Genomic DNA, 17,057 nt, shown 5'->3' on the forward strand with positions numbered 1-17,057 from the left:
CCAAAGAGCTATCATCGCCATGGAAATACAAAACAGCCATGTCATCACAAAGGAGCTTCCTTGGGCTATTTATAGTCACATCCTCCCTCTGTTCCCACACCCTGGAAAACACTGATCTGTTCTCCACCTCCATAATTTTGTCACTTTGATGTCATATAAATGGAACCATACAGTACATAACTTTTGGGGACTGACTTTTTTCACTCAGTATAATTCTGAAAACTATGGGTAGCAATAACGCTCCAGTTTTGTTGCTGATAGTATCCCATTCTGTGGATGTATCACAGTTTGTTTACCTCCTAAGACCATCTGGTTTGTTTTCATTCTAGGGGCTATTACAAAGAAAGCTCCAGCTAGGCAGCAGGGTGGTGTACACTTGTAATCCCTGCTACTCAAGAGGCTGAGGCAGGAGGATCACAAGGTTAAGGCCACTTAGTGAGACCATTTCTCAAAATAAAAAATAAAAAGGGCCAGGGATAGAGCTCAGTGGCAAACACCTCCAGGTTTAATCCCCTGTACCACGAAGAAGGAAGGAAGGAAGGAAGGAAAGAAGGAAAGAAAGGAGGGAGAGAAACAGGCAAGTAAACTACTATGTACTTTTGGTATAGATTTTTGTGTGAGCATAAGGTTTCACTTCTCACCAGTGACTCAGGAGACTGAAGCAGGAGAATCATAAGTTCAAGTCCAGCCTTGGCAACTTAGTGAGACCCTGTCTCAAAATAAAAAAATGAAAAGGACTGGGGATATAGCTCAGTAAGAGCACACCTGGGTTCAATTCCCATACTATCCCCCCAAATAAAAGATTTCATTTCTCTAGAATAAATGCTCAAGAATTCAGTCCCTTAGTTGCTATGTGTATGTTTAATTCTTTAAGAAACTGCCAAACTAGTTTCCAGAGTGACTTGTATACCATTCCACGCTCCCACCAGCAAAGTACAAGAGTTCCAGTTTCTCTGCCTCATCCCCAGCCTTTGGTTTTCAGTATTTTTTATTATCTTTTCTAACACATGTTTCACATTGTGGCTCTAATTTACTTTCCCCTAATGGTTGGTGATTGGAACATCTTTTCATGGGAATATTTGTGTGATGTGTTTTGGTATCTGATGGCAAGTCTGAAAATTGTCTTTCTTGTTTGGTGACCCTGAGGGAGACCTTGGGCTGCCCTTGGTCACTCCCTGTTACCTCTTGTAGTAAGAGGAAAGGATGGTTAGGAAGTTGGCTCAGGAGCTCCAGAGTTCTGAGCAGGTGCCCCAGGACAGAATGCAGCCTCCAGTACCAGGTGTGACAGCACCCTTCCTCCTGTCTGTACCCTCAAGCCACATTTCATAAAGCCATAAAATACCTTTTCACAAAATGCCTTTGGGATGGATTCAATTGGGGTGTTGTAAAGAAGTTCTGAGTCTGGTCTCCTAACTGGTAATGGTGAAACTCAAGCAAAAGAGACTAAACTGGTCACAATGTAGTCACAAATATCACCCAATTTTTTTTTAATGTGCAAATAATTGGAGCTGGGGAGCTTGGGTTACCCCCTAAGAAGCCAGTGGTCCCTGCAACCCTTGAAGAGCAGAGCAAGCATCTGGTTGATGTGCTCTGCCCAGCACCTGGGCAGGACCTGACCTCAGTTAGTGGAGTGGGGAACACCTCTGAGCAGTGACTACATCCCTCTGTCCTGACTCCCCTTCTCCCTGGGGTTGACTGGGAACATGAAGATGCTTGAGAACCTCTGAGATCAAGGGCAGGGCCTGTGAGCCAGTATCCCTGAGGAGTCAGAGTACACCCTGAAGAAGTGAACACCCACTGGCACTAGCAGGAAGCAGCCAGAGTCAGCTCATGGGGTGGGATTGGAGGGAGGAGTTTCAGATTATCCTCTGGAGCAGGGATTCTAAAGCTTCTAAATTCTAAAGATTCTCCCCTGTGGATCCGGAGAATCCTGGCAAACAGCACATTCCAAATGCAGCTCCTTTCTCTTGTTCTCCAGGGGAATGGTTATCCTTCCAGAAGATTCCATTTATACCCATGCCCAAAGTTTCCTCATTGTAACCTATCAACAGCTTTATTAAGGATTGTCAAATAGGTTATTCATGAAATAAAATTAGAGCATTTCTAGAGTTTGTTGTCAGTATGACCTTGAGTAAGTTAATTAAATCATACTCCTCTCCTTCTGCATCTGTAAAGTGGGAATAATAACAGTTGTTTTTTTTTTTGTGGTAAGACTTTTATTAAGGGGAGTACACAGAAGGACTTTTAATTTTATTTAAAAACTTTTTTTAACATTCATGATAATAACAGTTTAAATTGCATTGAAACAGTGTCTAGCCTGGAGCAACTACGGCAGAAGTGTCAGCTATTCTTATAACTAAAATGTGAGCAGACGCAGCCACTACAGCTTCTGGCTACATTGCAAACGCCAACTGTGAGCGCCCCCTGGAGGGGATTTGAATTCGTGCAACTGTGAAAAGCCTGTGTTCCTGGGTTTCTGCAGGGGGGGATTCCCTGAGGGAGCGTTCTGTCCTCATTGTTCTTCCTTTGTGATGGTAAATCACTCTCATTATTCGGGAGTGTTTGGTAAATCCTACAGAGTACGACCCTGCATATTTCCACAATCTGATTTTAAACAGCATGGTCTAATGCCTAGATTTCAAGTCAGCAGTGTATGTGGTTTAAACATGGATCATCTCTACCCCTATAGTTAATGTATATTTATACACCACCTTCCTCCAAATATTTTACTTTTCTGAACACTTTGTGATGTTACTACGTGAGAATATGTGATGAACGTGGGCTGCATGCAGGGTTTCCAACCTTTTTTGAAGTGTCCCCCAGTCCTGGAGATCCTGCACATAGAGGGCATTGATCCAGAGCCCTGGAGTGGCACTGCTATTAGGTTATATGGAGAGTGGTGGAAGTCCCCTCTGGAAGGTACCCAGCATCCTGATGTAGTAGCAGTTGTCCTTGGGCTCCTCCTGGGGATCCTGGCTCCCTGTTCTGCCCTCTACCCCACACTAGCTAACCTCATCATAAACACCACCAGGGTCTGTGGGGCAGAATGCTCACACGTACCTGCATGTGTGCACATGGATGTACACACACACACACACACACACACAACACACACACACACACACACTGAGGATGGGATCTGGTTCTAGACGTCTCTAGTAGTGTTGCCTCACTAACCACACCCAAGTCTAATCCATTTTTTCCCTCTGTGCTTGAGGACTGAGTATATTACTTTCCATTGGTCCTTACTCTGCTGAAGCAGCAGAATCCTGGTGATCCAGAGTGAGTCCTTTCACTCTGGCCATGACAGTAGACCTGACTTTTTTTTTTTTTTTTTTTTTTTTTTTGTACCAGGGATTGAACCAAAGGCACTTAATCACTGAGCCACATCCCCAGCCCATTTTTATGTTTTATTTAGAGACAGTGTCTCTCTGAGTTGCTTAGGGCCTCACTAAGTTGCTGAACTTGCGATCCTCCCACCTAAGCCTCCCAAGCTGCTAGGATTACAGGCGTGTGCCACTGCACCTCGTCCCCAGTTCCTTTTATTTTATTTTTTAAAATTTTATTTTTTAGTTTGAGGTGGACACAATATATTTATTTTATATTTATGTGATGCTGAGGACAAATCCAGTGCCTCATGCATGACAGGTGAGCATTCTATCACTGAGCCACACCCCAGTCCTTTTATTTTGAGACAAGGTCTTGCTAAATTGTTGAAGCTATTCTCAAACTTGTGATCCTTCTGCCTCAGGCTCTTGAGTAGCTGAGATTATAGACCTATGGCACTCTGCCCAGCTAGATCTGACATTTGTACTGATGCCCATCCTATATATGCACAAGATACAACATTCTACATTAAATGGTTGAGGAAGCTGGGCCCAGAGAAGGTGAACAATTTGTCAGAGGTCACACAACCAGGCCCCAACCCGAGAAGTTCTGAGAAGTTCCTTGTTAGACTCTTATCAAGATGCTTGTTAGTAACCTAATCCCAGCTAGTGAACTAACCTGATTTCCTTCCTGGTCCCTGCAGATGCCAAGGGTACCATCAGGGAAATTGTCCTGCCCAAGGGCTTGGACCTGGACCGCCCCAAGCGGACCCGCACATCCTTCACTGCTGAGCAACTGTACCGCCTGGAGATGGAGTTCCAGCGCTGCCAGTACGTGGTGGGCCGTGAGCGCACGGAGCTGGCCCGCCAGCTGAACCTCTCAGAGACCCAGGTAAGAGGCAGGCCCAGGCCTCTCCACCCTGTCTTGGCTACTGGGGAATTCCTTGGGGTATGAGACCTGGGCTGCTATAGGCCAAACTTTGGAGGAGGTCACACATGCACAAGGGAGAGACTTAAAGCTATAGGCAAACCAGAGCAAATGGAGTACTGAGAGAGTTAGTAAGTGCCAATAGTAGGGGGCCTTGGGTGGAATATAGGAAAAGGCTTCGAGAAATAAAAATAAAAATTTAGGGAGTGGCTTACGGAAATGTCAGCTTGTAAGAGGAACCTCGAGAAGGGATGTGAGGGGTTGGCATGCTGGAAAAAAATGATTCTGGGAAGATGCTATTATGGGGGAGTACACTCCTGTAATCCCAGCTACTTAGAAGGCTGAGTGGGTAGGATCACCAGAGTCTAGGCATTCAAGGCCAGCTTGGGTAACATAGTGAGACCCTGTCACAAGAAAACAATTCTGGGGAGAGATGAGACATGACACAATAGGTCTGGGGAACTCTCCCTTCTTCATTTTGGGCTCCTTCCCACCCTCTGCACCTTCCCTTCTTCTCAGTATACCTCAGTCCCTCTTATGCAGAGGAGGGATCTGAACACTCCCTTCACCCACCCAAAAGGGCTGGCATTTTAACAACGGTATGCTTAGCCCTAGGAAAAACTTTTATAAACTGAGCACCTACCCTATGTGAATGAAGACATTTCAAGCTGGTTCTGGAACTATGAAATAATAATACTCAGTACTTACACATGCCAGGCACTAAGTGCTCTGCCTGTTAGGTAACTAATCAGTCACAACAACTATATGATACTGGTGTATTATCCAATTTGACAGATGAGGGGAGGTTATGTCCAAGGTCATACAATGAATAAGTCCCAGAGCTGGGATCTGGATGATCAGTCTGGCACCTTGAAGTGGAACCTGGCCCACCTGCCTCAAGCTCGTTAAAGAGTAACTCAGAAGTCGGGCACATGGCACTTGTCAGCAATCCCAGCTGCTCGGGAGACTGAGGCAGGAATATTACGTTTGAGGACAGCCTCACCAACTTATGGAGACTCTATCTCAAAATACATTAAAAAGGGCTGGGGCTGGGGCTGGGGCTCAGTGGTAGAGCACCACTAGCATGAGCCTAGCATGTGGCCCTAAATTCAATCCCTAGCACCAAAATAAGTCAATAAATGAATAAGAACACAGAGACCCTTAGTTTAGCTATAGCTCTAGCAGTTTAATCTCATGTATGAGGGAGATCAACCAATAGACAGAGTGCCAACAATGAACAAGACGGGATTTATAAAGGGAAGGGAGGCGAGAGGAGAGGAAGCAAACTGAGTACTCTGGGTTCCTTCCTGGGAGCCCTGCAGGGGACTGCATGGAGCCTCTCCATGTGCCACAGCTGTCCTGCCCTTGGCCTGGCACTTCTTCACTCACAGAATCCTCTAGCTCTTCAACTCACACTAACAGAATGTGGCCAGCAGGGCAGTCTGATAGACCTGGTTATCCTGGTCCCCTTGGGAGTTGAGCAGGCTACTCTTGGAGTAAACCAAGAGCTCTAAGGGTGCAGAGGAAAGAAGGGCCACCTGACGAGGAAGGCAAGGCGGGGTGGGGGGGATGCGGAGCAGCTGGTGTCCTGCAGGGGCAGGACATTTCCACCTGGTTTTGGTTAGCTCCTGCTGCCACTGCCTAGTTCCCCACACGACAGCTGGGTCCCCCATCCAGCTGGGTTGGGCCTGGGGCTGAGAAGCTAGGCTTGTGCTCAGAGAGGAGGCTACAGTGGCTGGGCTGGGCCAGGCCAGGGCTCCCAGGGAAGTTAGGGAGACACCATCATCCCTGAAGGCTATGCCTAGGTCAGCACCTGCCCCTTTCCTTGGTGCTAATCTCCCTCTGCCTCACCTAGTTTTGCCCTAAGCTCTCCCCTGAAACTGTGCTCTCTGGGGACCTTCTGGGTCCTCATCCTTCCCTTGCCTAGCACCCTACCCCACATCCAGCCTTGACCCTCAGAGGTCATCTGCAGCCTCTTTTCTTCCAGTAGGTCTTCCCTAAGGCTTCTTGACCTCGTCCCAAGAGAATATTCCATGGCTTGACCTTAAAGTGTGTGTTTGTGTATCTGTATGTTGTGGTGGCATACTGGTATGCACTGCCCAAGGACAACTGGTATGCACTGCCCAAGGACAAGAACACGTTTGAAAGCCATGTCTCTTCTGCAGGCTCCCTTGGGGAGCCCAGAATAAGCTGGCCTCATGGTGAACCCTCAGCAAATCTTCAGCTTCTTGCTTCCTGCTTACGCCCTCCTTTCTCTTCCCAATCCTGGGATTGTGCAATGGTATAAATAATGTATAGCTAACATTCTCTGGGAACTTTCCATGCACAGCTCCCTTCCTGACAGGTTTCGTCTTCACCACAACCATGTGAAATTGGTGTGAGGCATTTTTTCTGACACCAAGTTTGGTGTAGTTTCCAACACTACCCCAGCCAGCTCCAAGTCTCTGACACCAACTGAGTGTCTAACAATTCTATTATGACACAAGTTCCGAGTTATCACAGACCCCACAAGTCAAGGGTAGACCTACCCAACTCAATTCCACAGCAGATGCCAGTGGCAAGTCCCAGAAGCCACCTGTGCTTCTGACCCAGTGGCCCTGAATTCAGGGGCTTCCACATCTCCTTCTTGAGGTTCGATTTCACAAGAACAGCTCACAGAGCTTAGGATCCACTTTACTTCTATGTATAGTTTATTATAAAGGATATAAGTCAGGCTAGGAATGGAACCACCACATGATCCAACTATACTACTCCTTGGTATTAACCTTTTTTTTTTTTTTTTTTTTGGTGTGGGGGGGATTAAACTCAGGGGCACTCAACATTGAGCCACATTCCCAGCCTTGTTTTGTGTTTTATTTAGAGACAGGATCTCATTGAGTTGCTTAGCACCTCACTGTTGCTGAGGCTGGCTTTGAACTCACAATCCTCCTGCCTCAGCCTCTTGAGCCACTGGGATTATAGACATGCACCATTGTGCCCAGCCAGTATTAATCTCAAAGAAGTAAAGTCATCATACTATAGTAATACAAGTGTACCCCTGTTTATAGCAGCACAATTCACAATAGTCAAACTGTGGAACCAGCCTAGGTGTCTATCAGTGTATGAATGGATAAAGAAAATGTGGTATAAGTACACAATGGAGTTTTATTCAGCCATAAAAAAGAATGAAATTATGTCATTTGCAGGAAAATGAATGGAACTTGACAACATTCTGTTAAAAAACTCAGAAAGCCAAGGGTCTTATATTTTCTCTCATATGTAGAAACTAGAAAGGCAAAATGAAAAGAAAGGTTGGGGGATCTCATGAAAATTGAAGGGAGATCAGCAGAGTAGAGGAAAGGGACTGGGGGAGGGAGGAGGGAAGGAAAGGGGAAATACTGAGGAACCATATTGACCAAATTATATTGTTATATTGTGTGCATATATGAATATGGAACAATGAATCCCACTGTTTTATATATAGATATAATGCACCAATAAAATCTGGGAGAATTTTAAAAATAAAAATAAAATTGATTCTAAAAAAATAAAGGATATAAACCAGGAAGAGCCAAGTGGAAGAGGGGCACAGGTCAAGGGGATGGAAGGGGAGGGTCTTTCATGCTTCTTCAGCCCCCCCCCCCCCAACACTTCCACATGTTCCCCAAACAGACCTCCAATCTCCAGCCTCCCTCACTCCTTGAAGGTGAGAGGAAGCTGAAGGTTTCCACCCTATAATCATGTGTTGGGTCTTTCTGGGACTAGCCCCAATCCTGAAACTCATGAGGGGTCCAGGAGTCACCTGAATAGCATACATTCAGATTGGTTCATAATGAATAACAAAAGGCATTTCTGTCACTTGGGACCCTCCAAGGGTTTAAGAACTCTGTATCAGAACCTGAGACAGAAACCAAACATTTCTTTTCTTATTTTCCACTGGGGACTGAACTTCATGGGTGCCTCACCACTGAGCTACATCCTCAATTCTTTCATTTTTTATTCTGAGACAGATTCTTGCTAAGTTGCCAAGGGTCTGACTAAATTGCTGAGGCTGGTCTCAAACTTGCAATCCTCCTGCTTCAGCCTCCCCAGTCACTGGGATTACAGATATGCACCACTGTGCACCTGGCCTAACATTTCTTGTTACACTGCAATAGGTCTTTATTATTTTCAGCTTGAATGGAAAGAAACTGAGGCACAGAAAGTTTGAATAATTAGCTAAAGACTTAAAGCAGGAACATTCATTAGTTCATTTAAACTTTAGAAGAATTGGTTTTGTGGATAATGTTATCCCCCACGTAAGAAAACTGAGCCTCAGGTTATTTAGCTAGAATTCCATGGAATTCATAGTACATTCAGCAATACTTTTATTAAAAAATATTCTTGAATGCCTACTATATACCAGGTGCTGTTCTAAGGCCCAGGAGATGTAGCAGAATTTCAGAGTGCTATGAGGGGTGTCAAATGGGGTAGATGGTAGGGATTCAGAGGAAACATTTTATTGGAAAAGTCAGGGAAGGACTCTTTGAGATGACACAGAGCTTAAACCTGAATGACAGGTAAAAGATGGCCAGAGGAGGATCCAGAAGAAAAGTCAAGACAGAGAGTAATTTTACTGACCTGGGGGTAGGACCTGGCATAGAATGTTCTAGAAGTGTCAGAAGGCCAGCCTGGCTTGAGTTGGAGGGTAACAGGGCAAGTAGATCACGGCAGATTATGTTATGCTTATAGCCAAAGGTAAGGCCTTTAAGGGAAAGTCACATGAGATGATTGGCATTTTACAAAAGTAATTGGCTGCCATTTGAAGAATGGATCACAAGGGAGCAGAATGGACCAGTTAGGGGCTACTAACATGGTATTTTGAACAGAGTGGTGGTAGAAGAGAGAAGAGGAATGATCTGAGATGTATCCCAACTTGGAGGTAGAACCTGTTAGGACATGCACAGGGTGAGGGGAAGGCTCAAGCACCCGGGTGAGTGGCAAAACCCTTTATGAATTTGAGAAAGTTGTAAAGGAGCGGGGCAGTGGGAGCATAATGAAGAGTTTCCATTCCATCAGTTAAGTTTGAGATCCAAGTGGAGACGTCAGGAGATGTCAGGAGGGATGTCAGATTTTTTTCCCCCCAGAGTTAGGGGGCTGGATTTTCTCTAATTTATCTGAGGATCTCATTGTTTTGGGGTAAAGGATAAGAGATTCTTTCAGGTGTGCTCAGATAGTGAACAGACTATGAAGGGATTAAAATTTTTTAAAAAAGGAGGCCCAATTTTGTGGAAATCTAAGAAGAGGAACCATGGTGCAGCCAGGTCTGGGAGAGTCTGGATCTGAGGGTTCTTTTGGACCCAAGGGCTTCTCTGGTGCTACACGGAAGGTGCTATCCATTGCTCTTTAAGGGCTGGTATCTCTTTCTGTCTGTCCTCTTCTCTACCTGCTGCCAGCCAGCATCTCTACTCCCTTCCCTATATACCAGAAGGACCCAGCCATGGTCCTTCTTCAATCAGGCAGAGAAAAAGTGAGCTTGCCTTGGGCCCATTCGCATTTCTAGACTCTACCTTAATCTCTGTGTGCCCAATTATGTTGAATTGCATGCACATGTAAAAATCAGAAGTCCACCTGCAAGACCAGGTGTGCAGAACAATGAGACCTTTCCTCTGCTCCCAACACCACCAGGGCTCTGCAGGATGAAGTCCACACAATGTAGGCACAGTGAACAAGACACTGCCCTGGCCTTGCCCAACCCTGTGTCTGTGCAGGGAGAGGGGTCTCACAGGGGTTTCTCTCTTGACACCAGTCAGCCTCATCCCCCCATGGCAGCATGTGCTGAAAACAATGACAAAGTCAGAGAACAGGGACAGTCTCATTTTGTCATTCTTGCTTTTAGAAACTTCTTGATACACTTGGTTACCATGCTATGTTCAAAAAAAGTGGGAGCTGGGTGCTGTGGGTGCACACTTGTAATCCCAGTGACTTGGGAGGCCGAGGCAGAAGGATCACAAGTTTAAGGCCAACCTCAGCATCTTAGACTTTGCCTCAAAATAAAATCAGAAGGCTTGAGGATGTAACTCAGCAGTAGAACACTTGCCTACTACTTCTACTACTACTACTACTACTACTACTACTACTACTACTACTACTATTAATAGTACTTCAATTTCAAGCCAGGCATGGTGGCATACACTCAGGAGGCTGAAGTGGAAGGATCTTTAGTTCAAGGCCAGCCTAGGCAACATAGTGAGGATTCTGTCTCAAAAAAAAAAAAGAGAGAGAGAGAGAGAGAAACTTCAGTTTTGCTGTGTCAATTATTATTAACCCATGGAGTCATCACAAAAAGAAAAGCATGAGAAGGCATTAATATGATCCCCATTTCACTGATGGGGAAACAGAGGCAGTAAAAACTTAAGCAACCTGCCCGATGTCATCAAGCAAGTTAGAGGAAGAACCACAGCTGTCTGTCTGACTACAGGTTCTTCTCTACTATACTGCTTACTTTTTTTCCCCTGCAGTGCTGAGGACTGAACCCAGGCCCTCATGCATGCTGGGCAGGTCTCTACCACTGAACTACACCCCAACTCCTTATTGTTTGCTCCTTCTATCAAAACACTGTATTATAACCCTTGCCAACCTGCCATGTTTCCCATGACTAATGCCTGAGATCCAAGTGGGTTGAAATAGAGTTTCATTTACTTTGTTTTTTCAGCACCTGGCAGTGCCTGGCATGTATCACATGCTTGCTATTTCTGTGTTGTGTGAATGAATGACCAGAATACCAGGGTCAGAGCAGGAAGTAAGAAAAGATGTGGCTGAGGAGGAAGGAAAGGTGAGAGGCCTGCTCAGGATTCCCACCCTCGGCTGGCCTGGAGGATTTGAGCAGGAACAGGGGCCCAGAGGCTAGACTGAGGACAAACTGCCAAGTCTCAATACTGACAAGATTAACTTGGATCAGGGCTGTTCCATCCCTTTTACAATTGTCCTCAGCCCTACGTGTATCATCCCTGCCCCAGATGGCTTCTTCTGGAACAGCAGAATAGATGGTACCTTCCCAGTGCAGGTTACAAAACCCAGGGCCATCCTAAACCCCCAGTCACCATTCATCTCAGGTTCAATGTGTGCCCATAGTCCCAGGAAGCAGTCTTTATGAGATTATATAATTTCCAAAGGAACAATAAATCTTGGAATTTAACCCTGACAATAAGTCAGAAGAACATGATAAATAATCTCTCAGAAAATGCCTCCCCATTCCTGGAAACCATCCCTCTACCCTGGTCACAGTATGGCCCAGTAAGAGATTGGGATGTGAAGCCACCAACCATTCACTGTAACCAAGATGGCAGGCTGCCGAGAGGTCACTGAGAAGGCTAGGGCAGGTGATGTCCCAGGGAGTGTACTGTACTCAGGATAAGACCATGACTCTGCCACCCTGGGGGAATTCAGAAATGACTTCTTGGAAGAATGAGACTGAATTGAGACTTAAAAGATCAGTAATTTTGGAGTTAACCATAACAACAGGTGGAGGGCAGGGGACGAGTTCAGAGGGCTCTAAGCCTGTCCCTCCTCCGTTTATTCTGTGTTTGCTGAGCCTTTTAAACTAGTCCCAAAGGATTGACAGTGAGAAGTAGAGAAGCAGGTCTTCCCACTCCCACCCTCAAAGCTGGCGACACCCACAGCATGTTGGAGCCACCCACAGAGCTTTCCAAAGAATATCAATGCCTTGCTCCACCGGCAATTCTGTTGGAATGAATACTAGACAGGGCCCGGCAACAGAATTTAGAAGAACGTGCCCAGGTAATTCTAAATGTGCGACGGGGTTGAGAGTCCTTGACCTAGCCCACCCACGCCAACAAATGACATGCCTGGTCCCAGCCCCTGCTCGCCTGCCCTCTGACTTCTCCTCCCCACTTCCAGGGCCACCTGCCCAGGAGACTCCCAAATGCAGAAGCAGCCCACACCCACCTCTCCTTGCTGTGGGAAGATGGGTGTGTGGGAGAGCACCTGTACAGGCTTTGTCATTCTGTATTGTCACGCCCCTTGTTACTGCCACTTCCTTGTACCTAAATGCCCTCTGATCACTAGGAGTGGGTTGGCTCCCCTCCCCTCTGGACCCTCAGCTTCTCAGGGGGAACGGACTAGGACTTCCGTGCCTGTCTTGGCTCCTTCGCTCAGAGGCACCGCAGTGGCTAGACTTCTTAGATCCTCCAAAAGTTAGAGGGAACCAGTGAGGCCTCCCTACCGCTTCCCTTCAGGGACCTCCACTCTACGGCTCCTACTCCTCCTGCTGGCACATGCTGCCCCGGCTCTGGGTGAGAAGCACCTGGAACACAAGTCTGGGTGTTCCAGTGATGGCACTAGTGACATGATGGCCTAACACATTTTCCACCAGCTGAGCAAATGCCAATCTCCTTTCTGGAGGTACTTCCAGTACCTACAAGTGATTCTTTCTTTCTTTCTTTTTTTGGGGTTGGGTGTACTAGGGATTGAACTCAGGGGCACTCAAGCACTGAGCCACATCCCCAGCCCTATTTTGTATTTTATTTAGAAACTGTTGCTGAGGCTGGCTTTGAACTCGTGATCCTCCTGCTTCAGCATCCTGAGCTGCTGGGGTTACGGGTGTGCACCACTGTACCCAGCTCAAATAATTCTTTCTGGGCTTATCACTGATTTACCTCCAGTGGTGGGGACACTCCCTCCCTCTCAGAGATGAGAGGGAACCCATTGTCACTCCATAAAACTGACCACTCCTGGTTCCCCTTTTCTTGTACCATATTAGGAGGAGGGTTGGGGTGCTGGGCAGTGGTGGCAGGATCAGGTGTACTTCCTCTCAGAGACCCGGAAATAGGTCTCTGCCCTTTGTTGGTGGCTCTGTTTAGAATTTTGGTGCTTTGTTCCCTTATGTCCTCAGCTTTGAGCATGTGGCCATCAGAAAGACCCCTCAATGTCCTGCCACATTCTGCCTAGTGTCATGTTGAGAAGTTTGACCTTAACGGGGAATGGGGACAGAGGACCTGCTAATAAGACCCCAAAGGCCAGACTGAGCTAGGAAGCACTTCCTCCAGAGGCAGTGGTGGGACTGTCCTCAGACTGGGCAACTGACCTCTGCCCCATGTCACAGAGGGTCCCACTTTGGCTTCCTCTGGCTTCCCTATGGGATAAGGATTCTGCAAAGCCAGGAGTTATGCCCATTAGGGGCCTGCACCTATCTTAGCCCACCCCCAGGGGTCCAGGACTCCAGAGTTCCTGTCAAGTGACGCTTCTAGTGCTTGCCTGGGCCCTGCTCAAGTCAGTCCTTCTGAAGGAAGGCATTATTCAGAACTCCAGGTCCAAGAAGTGTCAATGGGCTGTTTGCAGAGTGTGAACAGGATGGGGTGGCCACACGTGTGTGTCAGAGCCAGGTCAGGCCATGAGACAAAGGCTTCCATTTTGCCTCTTGCCTCTGCAGTTACTTGGGTTGGGCCTGGAGTAGAGTCCTTTACAGTACTGGGCTTCCCACCTTGGAATCACCTGGTGAGCGGTAAAAACTGCCAGAGCCTAGATTCTACCCACCCCCATTCTGAGCTGATTGGGTGAAGCTAGCAGTGAGTTAATAGGTGGCTCCCACCCACTCTCATGGGTGGCCAAGGTCAAGAGGTACTGATATGGAAATGGTCAGGTCAGAGAGGACACAGGAAGAGAAGAGGCTCTGCTCTAGGAAGTGCCCACCACAGGGAGGAGGCTTCTGCCTTCCCCCATGTCTACTTGGGTGGATGGAGATGATCATAGTGGAAGAGGGAATGCAGGTCCCTATTTGGAGGAGTAACTAAACTGCATCTGTGAGTGTGGAGTTTGGGGTGCTTTGAGACATCCATAGGATGATGTCTAATAGACAGTTGGATGCCCAGCCTGGACTTCAGTTCAGAGGCCAGTGCCTGAGGCAGCATATAGATGGTGGCTAAAGCCATGAACTTGACTACCAGCCCAAAGTGCATAGGCTAAGAAGGGAACTCCAGTACTTCAATTGTACCCCCAAATTCCATCCTCCATCAGCCAATTCATTCCTCTATTCTAGGTCAGAGTAAACTTTAGCAATGAAGGGGTGTTTACAATTTGGGGACAAGGGTCCCTACTCATTTCACCTAGAGCAGACTGGTGGTGGGAAGACCTTAATGACAATCTGCTCTTCTTTCCCCTCTCTTTCCTCACCCCCGTGCCCCTGCCCTGGTCCACACACTTCCTCTCCTTTTCTCCTCCCACTTTCCCTACTCTGCTTTGCCTGTCCCCCCTCCCCACCCTCCACCCCAAGGTGAAGGTCTGGTTCCAGAACCGCCGCACCAAGCAGAAGAAAGACCAGAGCAGAGACCTGGAGAAGCAGGCTTCCTCCTCGGCTTCCGAGGCCTTCGCCACCTCCAACATTCTACGGCTGCTGGAGCAGGGCCGGCTGCTCTCGGTGCCCAGGGCCCCCAGCCTCCTGGCACTGACCCCTGGCCTGCCTGGCCTGCCTGCTGGCCATAGGGGCACCTCTTTGGGTGACCCCAGGAACTCCTCCCCACGTGTCAACCCGCTGCCCTCGGCCTCAACATCTCCCCCGCTGCCGCCCCCTCTGCCAGCCGTCTGCTTTTCCATGGCCCCCCTCCTGGACCTGCCTGCCGGCTATGAACTTGGCTCCTCAGCCTTTGAGCCCTACAGCCGGCTAGAACGGAAAGTAGCCAGCCCTGGAGGCGGAGGCAGCAAGAACGCTAACACTTAAACTCCCACTCCTGTGTGACACTGAGTCCCCAAGCACAGCACCGCCCCAGCCTCCTGAGCCCCAGTGGACTGCACTGAGCAGGCCCAGAAGAGAGGGGTGGCTGCTGCAGCCCCTCCTCACCTGCCCCAGCTCAGAGACTCGACCAAATGGCCTTGGTCCCCGCAGCTCGTGTGTGTGAGTGCAGTGTGCGTGTGCGTGTCTCTCACTGAAATAAAGGAAAACGATGACAAGAAGGGAAACAGGCCCCGCAGCAACACCTCATTCCATTTTGTCCCTGTCCTCTGTGATGGAAAATGGGCTCAGAGTGAGGGGGGACTTAGAGGGAAGACTCTAGAATCTGAGGATGCAGGTGGGTCACAGTATCCACTGTGTGAGTCAATAGGTCCCTGACTCCCACTCCCAACTGAGCTCCCACCCAAGAACCCCAGTCTCCAGGTGCCAACATCAAAGCTTTCGTTGGTTAAGTGTTATTCTTTGCAAGCTCCTCTTTGAAAATTAAAAATAGTTGCGAGGGTGGTTCACACCTGTCAGGAGGATTGCACATTGGAGGCCAGCCTCAGCGACTCAGCAAGGCCCTGAGCTACTTATTGAGACCCTGTCTCAAAATAAAAATAAATAGGGCTGGGGTTGTGGCTCAGTGGGAGAGCAACCCTGGTTTCAATACCTGGACCAAAAATAAAAATACATGAGAGGGGAAAATTGGGCAAACAATGCAAGGAAAGACCAGATCTGGAGAGGAGGAGAGATGGCATCAAAGCTGAATCCAGGCAGGACCCCAGAGTTTAGAAGGGGCCTGCCTAGGGCAAACATGCAACATGAGGCACTTAAAAATTTTTTTCTTATTTTCTTTTTTCTCAAGGCACTTTCATTTAACTTTAATTTTGTGATAACTAGACTTATACAAAGTTGCAAAAATAGGACAACAGAGTTCCTACCACCCAATTTCCTGCAATGGTTGCATCTTCCATAACAAGTTAAATATCAAATCAGGAAACTGACATTGGTACCATGTGTGCAGTTCCCTGTCTTTTTATCACCTGAGTAGATTCGTGAACACCATGCCATGAGGATGCTCCATCACCATAAAGATTTTACCCTCATGTTGCCCCTTTATGGTCACACAATCCCTCACCCCAATAGGAGAGCTCGTTGACAGAATGGGAGTGGGACCCAAGACCTGAATGGGTCCTCACCTGGAAGATGCAGGGTGAAATTTGGGCCCTGTGGGCAGAAAAGTCAAGCACAGCCTGCTCCAGTCTGCTTTGGGGGACACAGTAGCTGCCACTGTGGTTTCAAATTGGCTGCACTGACAAAGTCCCCCAGAGTGGGGTCTTGGGAGCCAGGGATACCCAACAACTGCACTTCTGCCTTTCCCTCTGTTCAGGTGGTATAGTTTAGGGAGGTGTTTGGAAATGCAGGAAGTCCTGAGTCTGGAATGAGGCATGGAGGTGACCTGGCAGAACTTGGGTTGGCCAGTCTAGCCAATACCCAGCATCTATTCTGCTTGTTTGGTACGGTGAGACACTCTACAGGCCCTGGGGTAGCACAACTGCTTTAGCCTCTCGGCACAGAGAGGACTCCTGGGAAGCAGTGGTGAGGTTCCAGGTAGAACACAGGCCAGGCTATGGGGATGCTTGATTTTTAACTCCAAATGTTGAGATAAGCAACACATAGGCCTCCATGTGTATTCTGTCCCAGGATGAGCATGACAAGGCAGGCCTGAGGTATGGGAGCTGGAGGTGAACGCAAGAAGGTGAGTCTGGGTCCTACAGCCAGCCTGGTTTCTCAGGCAGTTCTCAATGGCCTAAGACAGAAAGGCTAAAGGAGACCCAGGTCTGGTGGAAGACACAGGCTCAGCTCTTGGGGCTCACAGCCCAGCCACGCAACCAAGAGGCCTCTCCTAAGGGAGGCCAGATGTGTGGTGAATCTAGGGCCCTGGAGAAGCCAGGGAAGCCTTCCTATAGGAGATAGACTGAAGCTGGCTAGAAGAGGATCTTCTGTAGATGTTGAAAAAAGATGATGGTGGAATTGTGCCAGGGAAGAAATACCTAGGTATAGGCAGGGCAAGAGGCACAGGGTGAGGGCAGCTTGCCAGAAGCTGAGTGTGGGA

The 17,057-nt window shown here is 47.9% G+C and overlaps 1 protein-coding gene across 1 annotated transcript in view; it reads left to right on the plus strand.

The window, feature by feature from the left end:
• Vax2 (ventral anterior homeobox 2) overlaps positions 1-15,180 on the plus strand; it is a 29,031-nt gene extending 13,851 nt beyond the window's left edge. Inside the window, exons 2-3 of the mRNA XM_027934503.2 lie at positions 4,031-4,218; positions 14,504-15,180. Coding sequence (XP_027790304.1) covers positions 4,031-4,218; positions 14,504-14,947 — 632 coding nt within the window. The 3' untranslated portion in view covers positions 14,948-15,180. The remainder of the gene's footprint in view (positions 1-4,030; positions 4,219-14,503) is intronic.
• The last annotated feature ends 1,877 nt before the right edge of the window (positions 15,181-17,057 follow it).

Source organism: Marmota flaviventris, chromosome 14 (assembly GCF_047511675.1).
Source record: "Marmota flaviventris isolate mMarFla1 chromosome 14, mMarFla1.hap1, whole genome shotgun sequence".
Lineage (NCBI taxonomy): Eukaryota > Metazoa > Chordata > Mammalia > Rodentia > Sciuridae > Marmota > Marmota flaviventris.